The 18,240-nt window shown below is 35.4% G+C and overlaps 3 protein-coding genes across 6 annotated transcripts; 2 read left to right on the top strand and 1 right to left on the bottom strand.

Annotated features, from left to right (window-relative positions):
• Positions 1–7,069: 7,069 nt before the first annotated feature.
• On the top strand, positions 7,070–13,217 carry LOC105166130 (uncharacterized). Of its 3 annotated transcripts, XR_016066364.1 has the most exons (5): positions 7,070–7,217; positions 7,606–8,918; positions 10,946–12,042; positions 12,213–12,383; positions 12,823–13,217. XR_016066364.1 is itself a non-coding variant. In XM_088882501.1 (4 exons), the coding sequence occupies exons 2-3, from the start codon at positions 7,788–7,790 to the stop codon at positions 12,014–12,016; spliced, it is 2,202 nt and encodes a 733-aa protein (XP_088738627.1). In that variant the 5' UTR covers positions 7,070–7,217; positions 7,606–7,787; the 3' UTR covers positions 12,017–12,042; positions 12,823–13,217. The 3 variants fall into 3 exon arrangements, 1 of the variants encoding a protein (XP_088738627.1); XR_016066363.1 differs by having other exon boundaries at positions 10,946–12,383; XM_088882501.1 differs by lacking the exon at positions 12,213–12,383.
• Positions 12,694–14,748, bottom strand: LOC105166291 (CBS domain-containing protein CBSX3, mitochondrial). 2 transcript variants are annotated; one of them, XM_011085598.3, is made up of 6 exons: positions 14,628–14,748; positions 13,790–14,118; positions 13,629–13,710; positions 13,365–13,438; positions 13,225–13,285; positions 12,694–13,104 (listed from the first exon to the last, which is right to left on the bottom strand). In XM_011085598.3, the coding sequence occupies exons 2-6, from the start codon at positions 14,108–14,110 to the stop codon at positions 12,962–12,964; spliced, it is 681 nt and encodes a 226-aa protein (XP_011083900.1). In that variant the 5' UTR covers positions 14,111–14,118; positions 14,628–14,748; the 3' UTR covers positions 12,694–12,961. The 2 variants fall into 2 exon arrangements, with proteins under 2 accessions (XP_011083900.1, XP_088738628.1); XM_088882502.1 differs by lacking the exon at positions 14,628–14,748 and adding an exon at positions 14,354–14,596.
• Positions 14,749–15,723: 975 nt separating this feature from the next.
• LOC105166129 (oxidoreductases, acting on NADH or NADPH) lies at positions 15,724–18,080 on the top strand. The gene has a single exon (XM_011085366.3). The coding sequence runs from the start codon at positions 15,724–15,726 to the stop codon at positions 17,962–17,964; it is 2,241 nt and encodes a 746-aa protein (XP_011083668.1). The 3' UTR covers positions 17,965–18,080.
• Positions 18,081–18,240: the final 160 nt, after the last annotated feature.

Below are 18,240 nucleotides of genomic sequence, written 5' to 3'. Positions count from 1 at the left end.
TTTTTCATTCGGCCGAAAGGACATGTCTGACAAGTTGCTGATTGGATTCTGGGATGCGAGATTCTTGGTCGCCTCCTATCAGAAATTCTAACTTGAATCGAGGTCAGCTACAACCACTCAAATTCTCAAGAACAGTAAGTTCGAAACCTACTGTGTAGTTAAACGTAACAAACGGTCAAACAAGGTCAAGAAAGATTGAGTATTGTTTCTATTTATGTTGTCTCTGATTTCTAGAGTTTATCCTATGATGTTTGGTCGTTACAAGGATGAGATAAGACTTGGAAATGGTGATTTCATCATGTTGTGTGCAACATTCCAGAGGTTTCTTTCTTTGTTGTTTGATCTGTCATGTAATTGTGTTTTTGTCCTTAAATTAGGCGGGGAAGCCTGCTATTTATGTTCTTCATTCTTTTAGGAAATCTTGTGTCAGTTCTTGCCTGAGTATGCTGAGCGGCTGTTAGTAATTACTTGAGGGCTCATATGATTTACTCAACTACTTTTGAATCTACGTAATTTCAAAGAGTAGTTATTCAAGTGCATGATTTGTCAGAAATTTTGGTTTAAATCAGTAGAAGAAAATTTATAATTGGATACAATTTTATTAACAATGGACTAAAATCGTGGTAAATAATTATTATTAATAATGGTCAAACAAAACCTGATGCTAAAATTTAAATTATTTACTATAAAAACTATTTTTGTCATGACTATGATCCAACAAATATTTTAACTATACTCACAAAAATTACGACTAACAACCGTTAGATGGCTGTGCTAAAAAATTATTTGCTACGGCTATTTATTTTCGATCATGGTATTTTTTTAATAATTAAACCGTGGTAATTAACTATGATTAAATGTTAAATTTCTTCCAATAAAATTTATTTTCGCACATGATTTCTTGAAAAGAGAAGCGAAACCCTTCAAAATTTATAGAGTGAGGGGTCATCATTCGTGCTGAAATTCCATGCTTCAATTATTCGTAATATTTTTTGTACTTATCTTTTAGGCCTAATAATTTAGCATATGTTTGCTCATATATTAGAGTAGTTTTTTAGCCAATTCTCTTAATTTGTTTAAGTTAATATGGAGATAGCTTAGATTAAGGCCTATTATATTACAATTTTATCATTTAAATACATGTCGGACTCAAATCTTTTCAAAATTCCTATCAAAGCAAAATCTCTTTTACGTTTTTGCCTAATGTCAAATTTTATAAATTCTCTGAAGCTTCAGATGAGTTATTCAACTTTTCTAAAAAAAATATTGTTATCGCTTTCGCTCAGTCACAAACTGACAGTAGTTTCGAATTCGATTATTACTAGACAATTTCACACTGAATTTCAAACTTTCGACAGAATCAATGGTCCCATGTTGTGTTCCACATTTCCAGGTACTGATTTAGCCCAACAAATACACTAATTTTCCTATTCCCACTCAAGATTTATGGTCAGCAAAATGGACATATATACTACTTCCCTATTTGACAGCCCTTCCAGGTAGAACTAACATGGGGCTCTCTACTTTGTCCTGAAAACTGAACACCTTTGAAATACCAAGTGATTCTCCAAACCTATTCCACTTGTCTGGAATCAGTTTTCTGGATATTAAATCAATGTGATGTATTTTCACGTTCTTCCCATTGGATTAGAATCAATTCCCAATCCTTCCAAATCTTCTACTTCATCAGCATTGCCTTTTGAAAATCAAATGGAACTTGCTACCATGACCATCTTGATTCCCACTTCTTTACCTTTGAATTTTGACCCTACAGTCCCTCTTATCTGAGGAATCCACTCCATTCATTTTAAAATGATAATAATAAATTGTTCGGAACATTTTCGTTTTTACTCATTAGTTCTTGGACTTCTCATATATTCCAATAATGTAATATAATACGAAAAATAATTATAAATTAATCAGCATTTGGTTAAGGTCGTTTTCGTATAGTTGAGGACGGTCCAACCAAGTCCTCTATGAGTCGCACAAATTTCAAGGAAATAAAACTATTTAGGCGAAATTACATTTTTTTGTCATATAACTACAAGTTATTAGTATTTTTAGTCCTGTAACTTACTCTCTTTAAACATTTAGTCTTTTCTTTTTTCTTTTTTGACGAATTTAGTCATGAGGATATCATATCGAGTCCTTTTTTTGACAAATTTAGTCATGTGTTGATAATTTTGATCTGGTTCACACTGAAGTAGATATCATTTTTTATTTTGTAACTATAGGGCAATGGGTCAAAATTTCCAACACTGGACTAAATTTCAGTGAAAATAACCAAATGTGAGATTTTCATGATTAAAATTTGTCAAAAAAACAAAGGACTAAATATGTAAATTGAGTAAGTCATAAGATTAAAAGTGCTAGCGACTTATAGTTACAGGACCAAAACTATAATTTTGTCAACTGTTTATATTACAAACTTGGTCTCCTAATGTTAGGCAGTAGGTTCGTCTGAATATAGATCCTGAGGTATAAAATGAAATATAAAACAGTACATGATTTCGACATTTAATAAAAGTATTTATATGTTTTGACCCATCGTACAGTCAACATATAACTTTCTAATATAATGTCGCATATCACTGAATAAATTAAGGGTCCACATTTTAGGTTCAACCCAACATCAGGCCGAAAACAACAAATCCTTGGCATGTTTGGATATTTCTTTTCCAATCCGTATGTAAAATGATAAAAGTTCATATTTTACCCCGTCAACATGGCATGAGGTGAAGACTCCATGTCCATGTGACTCCTATGATGTCTCGTACACCAAGATTTTACATCGAACTACCTTACTATTTACATTTGCAGATTTTGTTTTTGTTTTTGTTTTTGTTTTTTTTTTTTTGTTTCATCGTCTGCGTAAACCGGACCGGGACAGCCAGTTCTGGTTCTGAGTATGGAGATTGAGGTTGCCCATGCCAGAACTCACTGTCTCTGTGCTTATCTCTGTACATTCTTAATCTCCCAAAAGTTCAATGGAAAAAAGTGAAATTCCACATTTTAGGGCAAGTAGCAATTAAGACATGGGTTTGAGATACTGCCCACATGCATGTGGAGGGCCCTTCTCATTGGGTAATATTCAGGTTAAAATGCTGCAAGAATCTTAAATAGGACACCCCCTTTCATGTCTCAGAATCCTTATCTTTGTCCATCTCTTTCAGTGAAAGTTGCACAAATTATATATATAAATTCTTGGAGCTAGTCCTACTACTAGGTTAGGACATCTACACCAATTGTTATATGCTTCAACTCTTTGAGGCCTTCAAAGGCTCTTGCAATAAACAATCATGTACCAACAACCTCATCATTTGTTTGAACAATAAAATAATAAAACTATCAATAATTTAATGTTCCATGTAAGAAAATTGGATCCTAAGACTACTACATCCAACATGATTAGTTTTAATTTTTATTATGGTAAGGATATGTTCGTTTATACGTATTCTTACTGAAAACATATTGATTTGACATCATAGTTAAATATAAAATATAATCTCATTAACTGATCCAAATATATTTTCATTTCACATAAAAACCTATACAAAAGTAAAAATATATATTTTCCACTGAGAATGAAAATACAAGCAAACAGGCAAATTAGAAACTTATCAAGTAGAATTGTACAAACTCGTATCAATACTTATGATAAAAGTGTGGAGTATGTAGAAATAAAATACTAACTGCAATAACGTTTATGTCATTTTAGTCATAAAGTGTGGTATTTGATTCGTGTTGAGGTTAATATTGATTGATTATGTTTAAAAATAATTGTGTACACCTCGGTCTGAAAAATATTAAAAATTTTAATTAGAAGAAAACTCATCAAATTTGATCACGAAATCCTCGACCAAAACCTTGTATACTTAAATTAGTTCAAATTTATATTAAGGGTTGAAGATCGAAATCTCTTATTGACAAAATGATGCATCACAAGTGGGCGGATGGTTATCAATACGTATAGAGTCAAAGGTATCAGAATATGTAGGGATCGGTATAACTGCATCTTGGCATCTAATAATCCCTAGATCTACAGAGACCATGACAAGCTGTTGAATTGTGTTTGACCTGTCACAAGTAAAAAAATGCATGAACGAGATTAATGTGAGTTAGATCGGGATAAAGAGTTTTCTATCACACTTGCGTGTTGCACATTAATGTCACATTCGCGAGTATATTTTTGTACGGTCCCACTTTTAAATTATAATATAACTTAATTTTAAAAAAAACACGTATCAATTATATATCAAAATGATACTAGTGTAATATAAAAGTGTGATAGAAGATTCAAATCCTTAATTAAAACCAAGTCAAAGACCAAAAAGTTGGATTGAGGACCAAACATTTAACAGAATCTTTGAATAAAGGGGGTGACACATTTGGGGGAAAAGATTTCCAAAGAGTTGAATCAATCATCAATCAACATGGAAAAGGAGCAATGTGATCCTTTACAGATGAGAAATGCCCCAGAAGATAAGGAGATAGGCCTATGAGGTGTATGCACAAACTTTGGTGTAGCAGATATATGCTCGCCAGATTTGACATTATAAATTTAAGGAATAATTATACTTTCCTCCTATAAAATTTAGTATAATTATACGTAAATTTTTTATAATTTAAAAAATTATATTTAGCACCCCTGAAATTTGTATTTATCTAACAAATAAATCTCTCCATTAGTCAAAATTCACTGGATTTGAATATTAACTAAAAAAATTGAATGAAAATTGATATTTACCTTTGATTGACTTATTACAAATCTAACAATTTTTTTCATATTAAACTACCCTTATAACGGTGAAAATATGCCTTTTCACGTAAAAAGATTTATTTGATCTGCTATAAGTCAATAAGGAGTCAATATAATTTTGTTTCTAACTTTTGTTGTTAATTGTCAGTAAATTAGGTGAATTTGGACTAACGAAGGGACATATTTGTTAGACGGAAACAAACCTTAAGGGTGCTAGATGTAATTTTTCAAACTACATGACGTTTACGTATAATTACAGCAAATTCAAGGGTTGAAAGCTGTAATTATCCCTAAATTTAATTTATTATTATTATTATTATTAATTTATTATCATTCATTCCACGTATTTTTGTCCTCAATTAGTGACGTATCATAGACAATTATTTATAATATGGTTTAATATTGTTTATTCCCATTAGATGAAAGTGAAAGAGCCTTTTAATTTTCATTTATTTAATATATTGAGTCTTTTCCATTTTTAGATTGGTGTACTATATATAGATTACGTTTAGGTATCATTTAATTCGTGTGGTGGAATTAAAGTAGGATAGATTAATATATGATAAAATTGAGGATATATCATGATAGGATAATATTATATTTTATTTATCTTCTTGGACCAAATATTAGATCAATGTGTGATTGTTTTATTTCTGGTTCATCGACATTGTATAAATTTGGGACAAAATTATGAAATTTCAAGATTACACTGTAATAAAATAAGGTGGCCACTATACATATCAAGTCAAAGAGCCAACTAATTTTATTTAATTGGTCAAAAAGCTGTCAGATTTGTCACTCTTTGTCTGCATGGTTTGTCAGTTATGGGTAAATTACACAGAGCTACTTTGAGATTTGACATGATTATATATATTTTTTTGATATTCAAAAAATTATTATAATCTTCTAATTCTAATGATTGTTTAAGAATTAGTCCAATTAATTAGTTTTCATTAAATTTATTCATTCATTTTTTGTGGTGGACTGATCAAAGTACCATTATGAATTATGAAATATATTTTTTTTATTTTTAAAAAGATTAAAAAAAAATTATAGACTAAGTGAATAATATTTTTATAATTTTTTAAATCTTTAATTTTCATCAACCTCGTACAATTTTTTTAAAATTAAAAAAATACAGCAATGACAAAATTGAGAATTTCAAATCTCCAAATTTCATCAAATTTCAAGGGGGTATTAGTAATTTTTAAATAACAAGAGAGTATCTGTAATTATAATAAACTTTAGGAAAGTTTATTCTAATGTACCCTTGAGTTATTTATGCAAATTGCAAGAACAAAGAGTCCCTATAATATACAGACACTCTGAAAAATTACCCAATACAGTGTCGGACACGTGTTGAACACCGACACTCCTTGAACACATGTCGGACACGCGGATTCCATGTCCCAAAAAAAAAAAAAAAGAAGACACGTGTGTCCAACATTTTCGGAGGCGTGTCTGACACATTTGGACACGTTTTGAATTTTTATAATTTAAAAAAAATTTGTAAGTCTACTTGTAAATTAAAAACAAAAAGGGGTTTTTTTGTAAGTCTCGATATATCTCCCTTTATTTCAATTTGATTTATTTAATTTGACTAGGCATGAATTTTAAGGGTGAAGAGTCGGGGACAACCTGAGTTTGAACCCATGGCTCTCTCCTTCAATGATGCCAATTCAATCAATTGATCAATGACAGTATAATTTTTCTCTAATTGATATTCAAAAAATAAATTTGTGACAACAACCTCTCAAAATGTAAAATGGACTAGAACTATAATCAAGTAATGAGTCTATTACCGCAGGGAAATTCATGAATGTATGACTTGTTCGGTCTTATATTATGGTCTTAGATAATAAATACATATAATTTTGTCAATTTATTCAAATCAAGTTTTATTTTATCAAATTAATCACAAAATAAGTAGAATATACTTATCATGTGATTGGTTACTTTTCCTAAATTGTACACCAATCACAATATTCAAGTGTATTAAAGCAAATCAATCATAGAGCAAGTGAAATGCACTTGTCATGTGATTAGTTTTTTTCTTAAATTTTATACTGATGATATGATAAATATATTACATTTGCTATATAATTAATTCAAATTCAGTTAAATCAAATTTGAGTTATACTATTGGAATTTATGTTGATTCGGCCATTTACAGAGCAGTTTTATTTGATGAAATGTATTGGCTCCACGACAGGCCCATTAATTTGGAGTGGGTCAGCCGAATAGCTTGGCTGGACATGGTACTGATTTAATCCGAGTGTTGAGTACAGCCCAAAGCATAAAACCCGAATTTCACGAAAAGAGACCCTACAGTTTAGGCTGGACTTGGCATTCGGGTAGAGACCGGTTCGGATTTCCGTCGAGGGTTTTAATAGGGTTTTGTGCATTTTTCACACTCAACTCTCTGCACTAGTAGTTTCCTCATTCTCAACCTGATCTGGTAATTGCCTCTTTTTCTCTCTATAATTGTCGTTCAGCTTGGTATTCGTGTTTTTGCTGGTTCCAGTTTGATGTGAGAATTTGGATGAAAAGGGTTTTAATAGTTTGTCCCAAAACATGTTAATTTGGATGTATTCCTTATCTTTGACTTCAGCTTCAGCTTAGGATTCTTCGAATTCTTTTGGATGTTCTTGATTTGTGTGGTGGGTTCTTAGAATATAGATGGTTTTGATGTGTTTTAGGAAGAACTTTCGGTATCATTTCGTATTAGGTTCTATTGAAAAATGACTCATATACCAAATGCTTGATTTCCTTTGATGGATTGGTTTTAGAATTGAGGACAGTCTCTTTTGTTTCTAACCTTTGGGTTTGGTGTCTTCCAAATGCAGGAAAAATCACTTGGCTACTTGTATGCCTTTGATGTTGTAGTTCCAATTATGTATTTGTGATTGGTGTCGTCTACAGTTGGATCTGGTATTCATTGGAATTGGTGCTTTGGATCCATTTATTATCATAAACCATATATCAGCTGGTGCCATTACTTCTCTTGAGGCTAAGGAGGAACATAGACATGAATTTGAGGCGCTTCTTCCGGAGATCCACAGTTACCAAAATATCAAAACTACATGGTAGGGGATTGTCCTCATACTCTTCTGGTTACAGATTTGGTGCGATCACTAGCAGCTGCGTACCCCCTTTATTTCATCCATCGGGATCTTATCATGCCTCATGTTTCGGCGGTGGCCCTAAAAACCCAATATTTCATAAACCTTTGTGTAGATACATTCACACTGTACAACAAGTTAATTTGAATGACTCATCAAGTAATGTGGAACTTGAATCAGAAAATGATGCTACCATGAATGAGTTCTTATCCAGATTTGTTTGGATAATGCGCAAAAAGCTCTCTGAAGTTTATCCTGACTGTGACAAGAATACGATTGATGGGATGCTTTTGATTATTGTTGAGAAGGTTGTATCAGAGATGGAAAAGGGTGGGCTTGAGCAAATGACTGGATCCGCTGCATCAACACCATCTGAGGATTTCAGTGAGGATTTATGGAGAACAGTGTGGGATGTTAGCAATGTAGTTCTGCAAGACATGGAAAAAGAGAAGAAAAAAGAGAAAATGAAGATTTTTCTTCAGTCTGAGGAAGTTAAGGAGATGTACAGGTTTGCTGGTGAAGTGGGCATTCGTGGGGATATGCTAAGAGAGCTCAGGTTCAAGTGGGCTCGTCAAAAAATGGAGGAAAGCGAGTTCCATGAGAGTTTAGAACGACTTCGGAAAGAGGAAGCCCAAACAGAATCTCCAGGGCAAGAGCATTTGAGAAAAGAAATTGCTGTTGGAGAAGAGGGGGTGGGAGATAATGATAATGTGGCTGAAGATAAACAGAAGATTGTCTCTCTTCCAAAAAGACATGGGAAGATCAAGTACAAGATTTATGGACTTGATTTATCTGAACCAAAATGGGCTGAGGTGGCGGATAAAGTTCACAAGAGTGGCGAAGTTATGTGGCCTCAGGAGCCAAAGCCAATATCTGGTAGATGCAAACTTGTTGCTGATAAGATCCTCTCTTTACAAGAAGCAGATGATCCTGCTCCACTTTTAGGCGAATGGATAGGCCTTCTCCAACCTAGCAGGGTTGACTGGATTGCTTTTCTTGATAGATTAAAAGAACAGAATCCTCATATATACTTCAAGGTATCAAAACTTTGCTCTTTCTCAAATTCTTAAGCTTAGATCATAGTGTTTTGAGGTTGAAGAAAGTTATTTTTTATGAAGATACACATTTCTTCAATGCTGGTATGACCAAGTTGTGCCTCCAACATTGTCTTTCTTTAAGAAAGTTACATGTTCCTAATAAAATTCCGTAACGGAATGTTTAAAATTTATTAAAAATGAGATCTAAAGAATCATGCTTGAAGCACTTAAACAAATTTAAATAATACCAATGTAATTCCATCCAAATGTAGTATATGTGTTTGTCATACATGTGGAGGAGTTTTAAGCATTCAGCCAACCATTAAAAAGCTTTGTATAAACAACTCTAAATTTTGTCTTAACTGGAATAGACTCATTTATATTGTTCTATGTGGATGATGCTTAAATACTTTATTCTCATTCAGAATTATGATCTTATAGCTCATATTCTCAAGTTTGAATGGAATATGATTAGCAATTTAGCTCTACTTGCTAAGTGCTAAAGTCTGATTATGTTCTCTAAAAAAACTCATCTGTGATGAATTTGAGACTTTAAATTATACTAGATATTTTTTGAATAGTTAAGTTTCTCAATCAACAGATAGCATTGGGAGAGTGCCTCTCTCTTTTAAATAATCTGTTAGTCTGACAATTGTGGAATATTTAGATGGGCGAATGGTCTTTGTGATTGGATCATTAGCCTCCTGATGGATTTAATTCACACATTATTTTGATGTGTAATTTTTAGTTGAATAGTTCTCAGTTCATTTATGTGGTTTGAGTTTTCATGCCTATACTCTGATGAAGCCCTAATCCATTAAAGCATACAGTGATTGTATATTTGTTGCTGTTTTAATATCTAGGGTTTATCTACTACTCCAGCATGCATACATAACTAAGTGAATGATTGTGCGTAATATATATAACTGCGTGTATCTGAAAATTCATAGCGAGAATCAGATCACTTATTGCACGAGGGGACACAGGAATACATTGTGTCAGGCATTATTGAAATTTGGTGGGTTTTGTATTTTATGACACTTAACTTTGTGTCTGATTGCTGAATGAATTCATGTATCACAGCACATGTTTTAAATTTTTCAGTAAATATGTTAACTTTGCCTTAACCTTTGCTTCCCCAAGGCCCAGGTCTACAGGTCCCATGTGTTGCTCATGGAATTAGTAGTTATCTAACTATTCTGTACGGATACTGACTTGGTATAATGCGTGATATTAAGTTTAGATGCTCGGGGATGTGCCAACAATCCCCTTGTCCACCTTGGAATATTAGAAGTGAATTGAGGTGGTGTTGTAGATGAGGCTTAAAAAGTGAATATTTTGTGTTAACCATGGTGAGCAAGCTGAGGGTGCAGGCAATCTGTCACATTAAGCAGTTAACTAAAGTGCTTTTCCAGAAAAAACTCATCGCCTTCAAGAATGAGAGAATTCTCCGGTCAGTTCCAGAAAGAAAATTGTGGGCATTAAACCCCATCACTATGTTTGTTTTCATTTCCAAATTATTTTCAAGACAAGTCAAAACATACCCAATGTTTGCCATAATTCAAAAACACCTTATTTAGGTGTTTTTAACTGTTTTAGCATAAATACATACATATATATATAACACACATATACATAAATATACATAAAAAAGACATGATTTGACAATGAATAGTAATTTTTGTCTCCCAAAACACAACATTAAACATATAATAGTTATTTTATATTATCTCCAAAAAAAAATCCAAACATACATACTATCTCAAACACACACTTATTTATCTTTGTTTTTCTCTCTCTATCTCCACAAAACACTTAGAAAACGAATCCAAACATTATGCATGTTTTTGTTGTTTCTATCTTGTTTGTGTTTTTGTCTTTATTTATCAGGTAAAAGAAAAAGAACAGAAAGAAACATTCTTCTGACTTCTAGTCTTCTATATTCATAATTAATGTAGAATATGGTCTCAATTTTTCTTTTTATAAGTTTAGACCTCAGCTTGATTACCTTTAATTACATGATTTAGATTGCAGAACTTGTACTTGGTGAAGAGTCCTTCGAAGCAAACGTACGTGACTACTCAAAACTGATTGATGCTCTTGCTAAAGAAAATCGCTTGGAAGATGCCGAGAGAATTCTGACAAAAATGAATGAAAATGGAATTCTTCCTGATGTTATTACGTTAACCATTGTTGTTCACATGTACTGTAAATCAGGAAATCTTGATCGAGCCAAAGAAGCATTTGAAAGCTTAAGGGCCCATGGCTTTCAACCTGACATGAAGGTCTACAATTCGATGATCATGGCCCATGTGAATGCTGGTCAACCAAAACTAGGTGAGTCTTTGATGAGAGAAATGGAAACGAGGGACATAAAGCCTACGAAGGAGATATATATGGCCTTGCTTCAGTCCTTTGCCCAGGTCGGTGATGTTAATGGAGCTGACCGAATTTCCACCACCATGCAATTTGCTGGATTCCAGCCGAGTCAAGAATCCTGTGCATTAATGGTTGAGGCATGTGAGCGAGCCGGTAACCTGGACCAAGCTAGGCATAATTTTGATCAGATGATGAAACTTGGGCACAAGCCAGATGATAGATGCACAGCCAGTATGATTGCTGCTTATGAAAAGAAGAATTTGTTGGACAAAGCCTTAAATCTTTTATTGGAACTCGAGAAGGATGGAATTGAGCCTGGGGTTGCTACTTATACTGTTCTTGTTGATTGGTTCAACAAGTTGGAGCTTTTTGATGAAGTTGAACAGATATTGGATAAGATTGCTGAACAGGGCGAGGCTCCTCCATTAAAGCTCCATATAAGCCTCTGTGACATGTACATTAAGTCTGGGGCTGAGAAGAAGGCGCTTCAAGCTTTAGGAGTTCTGGAGTCAAAGATTGAGCAACTGGAGTCTGCAGATTTTGAAAAGATTATATATTCACTTAAAGCTGGCGGCTTTGTTGAGGATGCTCGAAGGATACATGGAATGATGGAAGCCCGGGGATTTGTACTATCTGAGCCATTGAAGGTAGCTCTAACGGCATCTCGAGCAGTGGGAACAAGTCATAGAAGTAACAAGTACTCGCCAGAAAAGAGATAAATTATCAGATAGTTCGGTTATCACCTGTAAGTCATGTCTTTGCATAAGAAAGCGAAATGATTATTGAGTGCTGAGGCTTCATTAGATTAGTGGCACTTCACCTAGACTTGTAGTAAGTTTTACCTTCTGTTTGCATGTATATTCTTTTTGTGCCCAAAACCATGTAGTTCATCAGTTTTAGAATCACCTCAAACAGGTCAAATGCAGAAACCTGAGGAAGTAGGTTGCAGATTTTGCAATAACATGAACTACAGTCCCTGCAAACTACTTTGGCTAAGTTTGACCCAGAAACAATTTGACATGATCAACACCATTTTTCGTCGAGCCTAACCCTGACCTTGATTTCTGTGGCATCTTATCTTATCAGGTTGGTGAATTTGAATAAAGAAAACTGTTGCATTGAGGGAATGGCTAATTTGAGTTCTTAATAAATCTGGAGTCTGAAATGCTAGTCTCTAAAGATAATTTCGTGCCATCTCTTGTATGCTCACATTTTGTATTTGCTTTGATCTGATTTTGTCGAATTTCATAGTTAGAATGTTAGATCCACTGAGGTAATATATATCAGACCAACTTTAACATACGAATGGATAGAGGCACACACTTGGTGACTAGTAAAACAGAAGTTTGTGAGCACACACTTGATGACTAGTAAAACAGAAGTTTGCATTTAGAAAGATAGCAAGTCAAAGATCTTTTGCTGGGAATAATGGTTACAATGTTTCATTGTGGTACATGGTTGAACGTCATATGTGAGAATAGTCCGCATGTCTCATAACACACGTCCTTCGCCAACTTTTATTCAGGATCTTTGTGATGGCATGAGTAGTTTGTCACAAATTGAGGGCGTGTTGCAACTTTGCTTCAGAGTATAATAGCTGTACCTTTGGTAGACGTTTGAAGTAGCTTGTGGACACGTGCTTTGTTCCAGATGTTCATAGAATTCTAACGGTAATCTCCCTGGATGTACTCGTTTAGTTGCCTCACTTCTCCATGCTGCTGCTCCAATACTGCTCGAACAACATCAACAATGGAGATCATGCCGACTATCCTCCCATTTATAACTGGCGCATGTCTTATGTGATTCTCTGCAAGCATAAATAAACTATGTCAAGAATTATGCTGCATTTATCTATGTATGACTCAGCTAATCGACCTATTGTCCATTTCTTTTATGGTATATTTCATCCTTATATAACAATACTTGCCTGTCATGAGCTGCATTGCATGAAGAATGTTTGTGTCTGATGTTACTGTTACCAGCTTGTCCTGTCCAGGAATAAAAACTTTTAGTAAAGAGTCAAAAGAGATCTCAGGACATGAAACCTGTGTGAATATGAACACCAACCTGATCAGTCATTATTTCACCTACTTTAGTATATTTTGAGGACCTATCTTGTCCGACCACCTTCCTTAAATAGTCTGTTTCAATGAACAGTATGCATGATATTTATGATTAGAAGTTGATAATTTGTAATATAATTTTGGCTGTTAGGTGTCAGTATAACTTTTTAAAATTGATGAATTCTTTGGTATTATGTCTGAACTTCAAAACTCGAGGTGTTTAGGTAATTATTCCTAGGCCTTTATCAGTAACATGTTGATGCAATACCTCGTTCTGTCAAAATCCCTGCTATCAGTTGTTGTTCTCCTGGCTTTAGAACCACCAATGATCCTATGTTGTTCTGTGCCATCTGCAAAATTTTGACAAGTAGACTTATATAGAAGTTAGAATTAACTGGATTTTGAATCTGTTATAGTTTTGAAACTCACTTGCTTGACAGCATCATAGACGGTGTCGTCTGAGCGACACCAAAGCCAAGATCCAACCCTTTCTTCTCCCTTAGTCATTAGTACGTCAGCAACTGTTGTATTCTGTAATCCCTTCTGCGGCATTGTGTGAGACCGTGCCACCACTGTTGGATCATTGAAACCTTTGTGATGCTGCATTGGAGTAGATGGAGATGACTTGGCATGTCCCGGATGTGGGAATGCCTTTATCAGGTCCAATGTGCTGCCTGCACCTGGATACTGCAGTTTTTTTATGTGCCCATTCTCAAGGCAACATTTGACTGCTCGGAACAGATTTTGCATTTTTGGTCCTATAAAGGAAAAGCTAGAGGTCAGTTTCAGGCTTTGAGTGACTAGCACTGAGGTGAGGTGAGTATGGGATTTGGACACGACACAGATGGAAACTGGAAATTCTTGGGCTTTCTTGATTTAATTTTTACATCATAGATAGAAAGATGTCTGAGAATCTAGAAAGTCAGATAGACAGAGATCATTACAGATCCTATTGATTGAAACATCTGATGAAACATGGTTTGTACAAATTACCTCTAAAAAGACAGGAGTTGGGGTCTAAAAGAGTAATTATAGAAAACTGTCTTTGCCGAAAGAGGATACAACGAGGTGTCGATCTCTTGATGCCAGAATCTTTAGTGAAAGATGATTCACATCTTGATGGGTGAGAACTTAATGATGCAAAACAAGAAATGTGAAACACAATGGATGCTGTTGTCTGAAGTATGAGTCTGTGACTGAGCCCTTAAACATGAGAAACTTTAAAATGTTTATGCAGCTAATGGTACTATTAAACTTAACATTGTACCTTGCGATAATTGAGGAATGAGCTTCAACTTGGTAATTATGCTTAAATTAAGAAGAAAGGGTATTTATAGCCGTACAATTTGCTGAAAATTGTAAGAAGATTTCCTGCCCTTGATCAGTTGCTTGTTAGGATTTAATTATGTGTTCTTTCCTTGCATAAGATGTGGATTGTTTGTCAACATTCAAGCTATCTGCCACTTTTGATTTTTTTAGGATAAATGACCTCTCCCGAGGTTTGGTATAATTACGAATACCCCCTCATTGTTTGAAAGATTATCAATATCCCCTTGATTTTAACGACCGTCTAACAATTAGCCTCATCCATTAGGTTTTCATTCATTTTTTATGACTAAAATGCTCTTGTGGATTAAAAATTAAAATTTTATTTATTTTTTAAAAAACTTTATCTTTTTTATGGATTAAGTGGATAATTTTTTTTATAATTTTTAAAATTTTTCCATCCATTCCGTTTGATTTTTTTTATAAACTTTTATTTTTTTAACAAAATAAGAAAATACAGTAAGGACAAAGTTGACAATATAATACTTTCATTCAAGGATTATATAATTTTACAAATATCAGGGTGGTATTTGTAATTTTTCAAACAACAAATGAATATTTTTAATTATGTCAAATCTCAAGAAAAGTTGTTGTAATTTACCCATTTTTTTATTAGGCCATTTGTAAAGTTGCTTTCCAAGACATTGTGTTTGCCTGTAATGAATTTGCTTTAAGGACAAGAACCAGTTTTTAACTGTGTTTTTTAACTGGAGGAAAGAATAAGTACCAAGTTTGATGAAAAAGGCGACATATTTTGAGAAAGATTCTCGACTTGCTAAAGAGAATTAATTACGTCGGAGAATCCCATGAGTTTCACAAGCAAACTTGATTCTCTGGAAAGGCAAAAGAAAAACCAAAGGAAGAAGACTCAGACAAGCACTACAACACAAGTCATTTGCTGGAGTTTTCTTTAGTTTTGGTCTCAAAAAGTTATAAGATGTCTTGTTAGCCTTTGTTGCATATCAAACTAACCCCAAGAAAACGGAAAACAAACAGCTATCCATCCTATTTTCTCCTTACATTGTTTCCGAACATTGATGGCGGATCGAAGGTCATCATTCTCCTTCCGGTTTTGGTCATCAGGCACACGCCGTTCATCTACAAACCAAACAACTGCAGCACCACCAGCAACCACCAATTCTTCCCCCAGGACTGCACCTAGAGCTGAATCCCAGAATGTTAGCCAGTCAACCACCAACACCAACAGTCCCATCCCCATGGCTCCACCTCCAGCTGAAACTCAGACTCCAGGTAACCAGTCAACAGTCACACTGGCTTCAAGCAGCTCAACCACAACCCAAACTAATGCACCCCCACCAGCAACCACCACCGCACCTACTACTACTACTACACCTGGAGCTGAATCCCACAATGTGAGCCAGTCAATCGCCAGCACCACCGCAACTCCAACCACAGATGAAACCATGACTCAAGGTAGCCAGTCAACCACCACGGCCAACAGCCCTCCCAATCCCACCATTCCATCTACAAAAGAACAGCAGATCACTGACCAGAAAAATACTACAGCCCCTGCCCCAACACCACCACCTTCAGGCAAAGTGCAAACAGCTAGCCAGCCAAACAATACTACCTTCACTAATCCTGCAAATGAGCCCAAAAGATCAATGCCGTCTCCTGCAACTACTCAATCCCCCCCCTCATCGCAGCCCAAATCACCCTCTCGTCAGATAGCTCAATCTCGTGCACCCCCTCAAGCACGATCCACCATTTCATCTCCCTCTCGCATGGGCTCTCAGTCCCCCTCCACAATCCAAAGGGCTTCACAACCTCGTTCTCCATCTCGTCTCTCGTCTCGTTCTCCTAAACTGACATCCTCTACTTCCAGCAAGCACATGCAGCCTAATTCGCCATCAAAAGAAGCAAGACGCACAACTCAACAGGAACCTCAGCTGAAGGCAGAAGCAAAATCTGACAGTGCTAAGAACTTCAATGGTGAAACGGTGGATGGGACAAGATCCAAAAAAGATGAGGTAAAAGCAGTTCCTTCTAAATCATCAGAAGCTGGCGCTACAACCAACCCTGTCCAGGGTTCAGAGACTACTATGCCAACCCCAAAATCAGACTCTTCCAATATGAATGGATCTTCAGCTGAGGTTAAGTCTGAGAGTTCTAATCACTCAAAAAATCAGACTGTGGATGAGACCAGCTCCAAACGAGATGAGGTAAATGTAACGTCGTCTAAATCATCGGAACTTGGCACCAGCACCACCCCTGTCCAGGGTCTGGAGACACCTACACCAACCCAAAAGTCTTCCACTGTTAATGGGGAACATAAGCCAGTCATGGAATTGACAGCAAAGCCTGAAGAAACTCAAGAAGTGAAGGAAGTAGTGCAAGAAACAAAGGTTAAAATTAATGAAGAGACAAAGAAGGAAGTCAACAATATTCTCACTCCAAAATCTGGCTCTGGAGTAAACATCATTGAGAAGGCCGAGATTCCAAGTAAATCGAACCAGAAGAATGCAGAGAAGCAAGAGGCACTTGACACAAAGGAGATTTTACCTACCTCTGTCCCCAGTTTAAAACAAACCAACACCACAACTTCTCAATTGAAGAAGAGAAGCATGATTTCTGATACTCAAAAGATATCAGCTCAACCAAGTGGAGAGCATGTGGCCTTGCACAAAGACATCAGGGATGACCTTTCAACATTTGTCAACCGAGTGACCGCTGGAGACCCCAAAACTGCCATTAATGACAAACCTGTAAGTGTTATAACCCTTGCAGGAGAAAACAGAGGGGCATCAATGCAAATGGGGTCTAATTCTTCAAGAACAGAAGGGCCAGTTCACATTCATAGAGGCTACAAGATCAATCCTGATGAAACGGCTGAAGCAACCACTGACGGAGACGGAAGTTCTAATAAAGGAAAAAAGTCAGAAGATGCAAAAACTACTGAAGATCAACCAAAGGAGGTATATGTAAACAACAATGCACAAGGAATCAATAACTCCATTGTGTTCAATGTTTCCATTACAGAACGAAATCCAGGAGTTCACATGTCTGTCGCTCATGCTCCGAAGGAATCAATCCAGTCAACGGACAAAAGAGGTCCACCTGAGACACGAAGGGCTGAATTTAACATGAATCGTATGGAGAAACTTCCTTATGAACCAAAGATAAGGAGAAGATGTCTCAGAGGTCTTTTCTTGGAACCAAGTGATTCCGATCCAGAAAATCCTGAAAAGCCTCGACGCCATGGTTGCCGTGTTGGCTGCCAGCAAAGGGATAAAGAGAAGGACAAAGATGTCCTCTGAACATGAATATTACATATTACTAATTATAGTAGATGACAAATATGTGTGTGCTAAGTTGTTGATGTTCGGATGTAAACATAATAAGAATGCCAGCAATTCAAAAAAATTTAAGAACAGATTGCTACCTCAAAGTATTGCCCTGCTGTAAATAACCAATAGTTACTAATAAAGACTTGACACATAAATCACCAATATCTATGCGGCAGTCACTAGACAAAGCATTTCAAAGAACTTGTAGCAGATCATTTTTACTGTGCTGCCTCAAATCCTATGAGC

This window comes from Sesamum indicum, linkage group LG7, assembly GCF_026168435.1.
Source record: "Sesamum indicum cultivar Baizhima isolate 11 linkage group LG7, ASM2616843v1, whole genome shotgun sequence".
NCBI classification, from domain to species: Eukaryota; Viridiplantae; Streptophyta; class Magnoliopsida; order Lamiales; family Pedaliaceae; genus Sesamum; species Sesamum indicum.
This window is presented reverse-complemented; position numbering and strand designations above follow the sequence as displayed.

Excerpts from the sequence above, each read along its gene's own strand:
- LOC105166129 (XM_011085366.3), top strand. The coding sequence starts at position 15,724 with ATGGCGGATCGAAGGTCATCATTCTCCTTCCGGTTTTGGTCATCAGGC.
- LOC105166130 (XM_088882501.1), top strand. The coding sequence starts at position 7,788 with ATGAATTTGAGGCGCTTCTTCCGGAGATCCACAGTTACCAAAATATCA. Across the intron at positions 8,919-10,945 it reads ATCCTCATATATACTTCAAG|ATTGCAGAACTTGTACTTGG; the intron begins GTATCAAAACTT and ends TACATGATTTAG.
- LOC105166291 (XM_011085598.3), bottom strand. The coding sequence starts at position 14,110 with ATGCAAAATCTGTTCCGAGCAGTCAAATGTTGCCTTGAGAATGGGCAC. Across the intron at positions 13,711-13,789 it reads TCTATGATGCTGTCAAGCAA|ATGGCACAGAACAACATAGG; the intron begins GTGAGTTTCAAA and ends AAAATTTTGCAG. Across the intron at positions 13,105-13,224 it reads TGCAATGCAGCTCATGACAG|AGAATCACATAAGACATGCG; the intron begins GCAAGTATTGTT and ends TTATGCTTGCAG.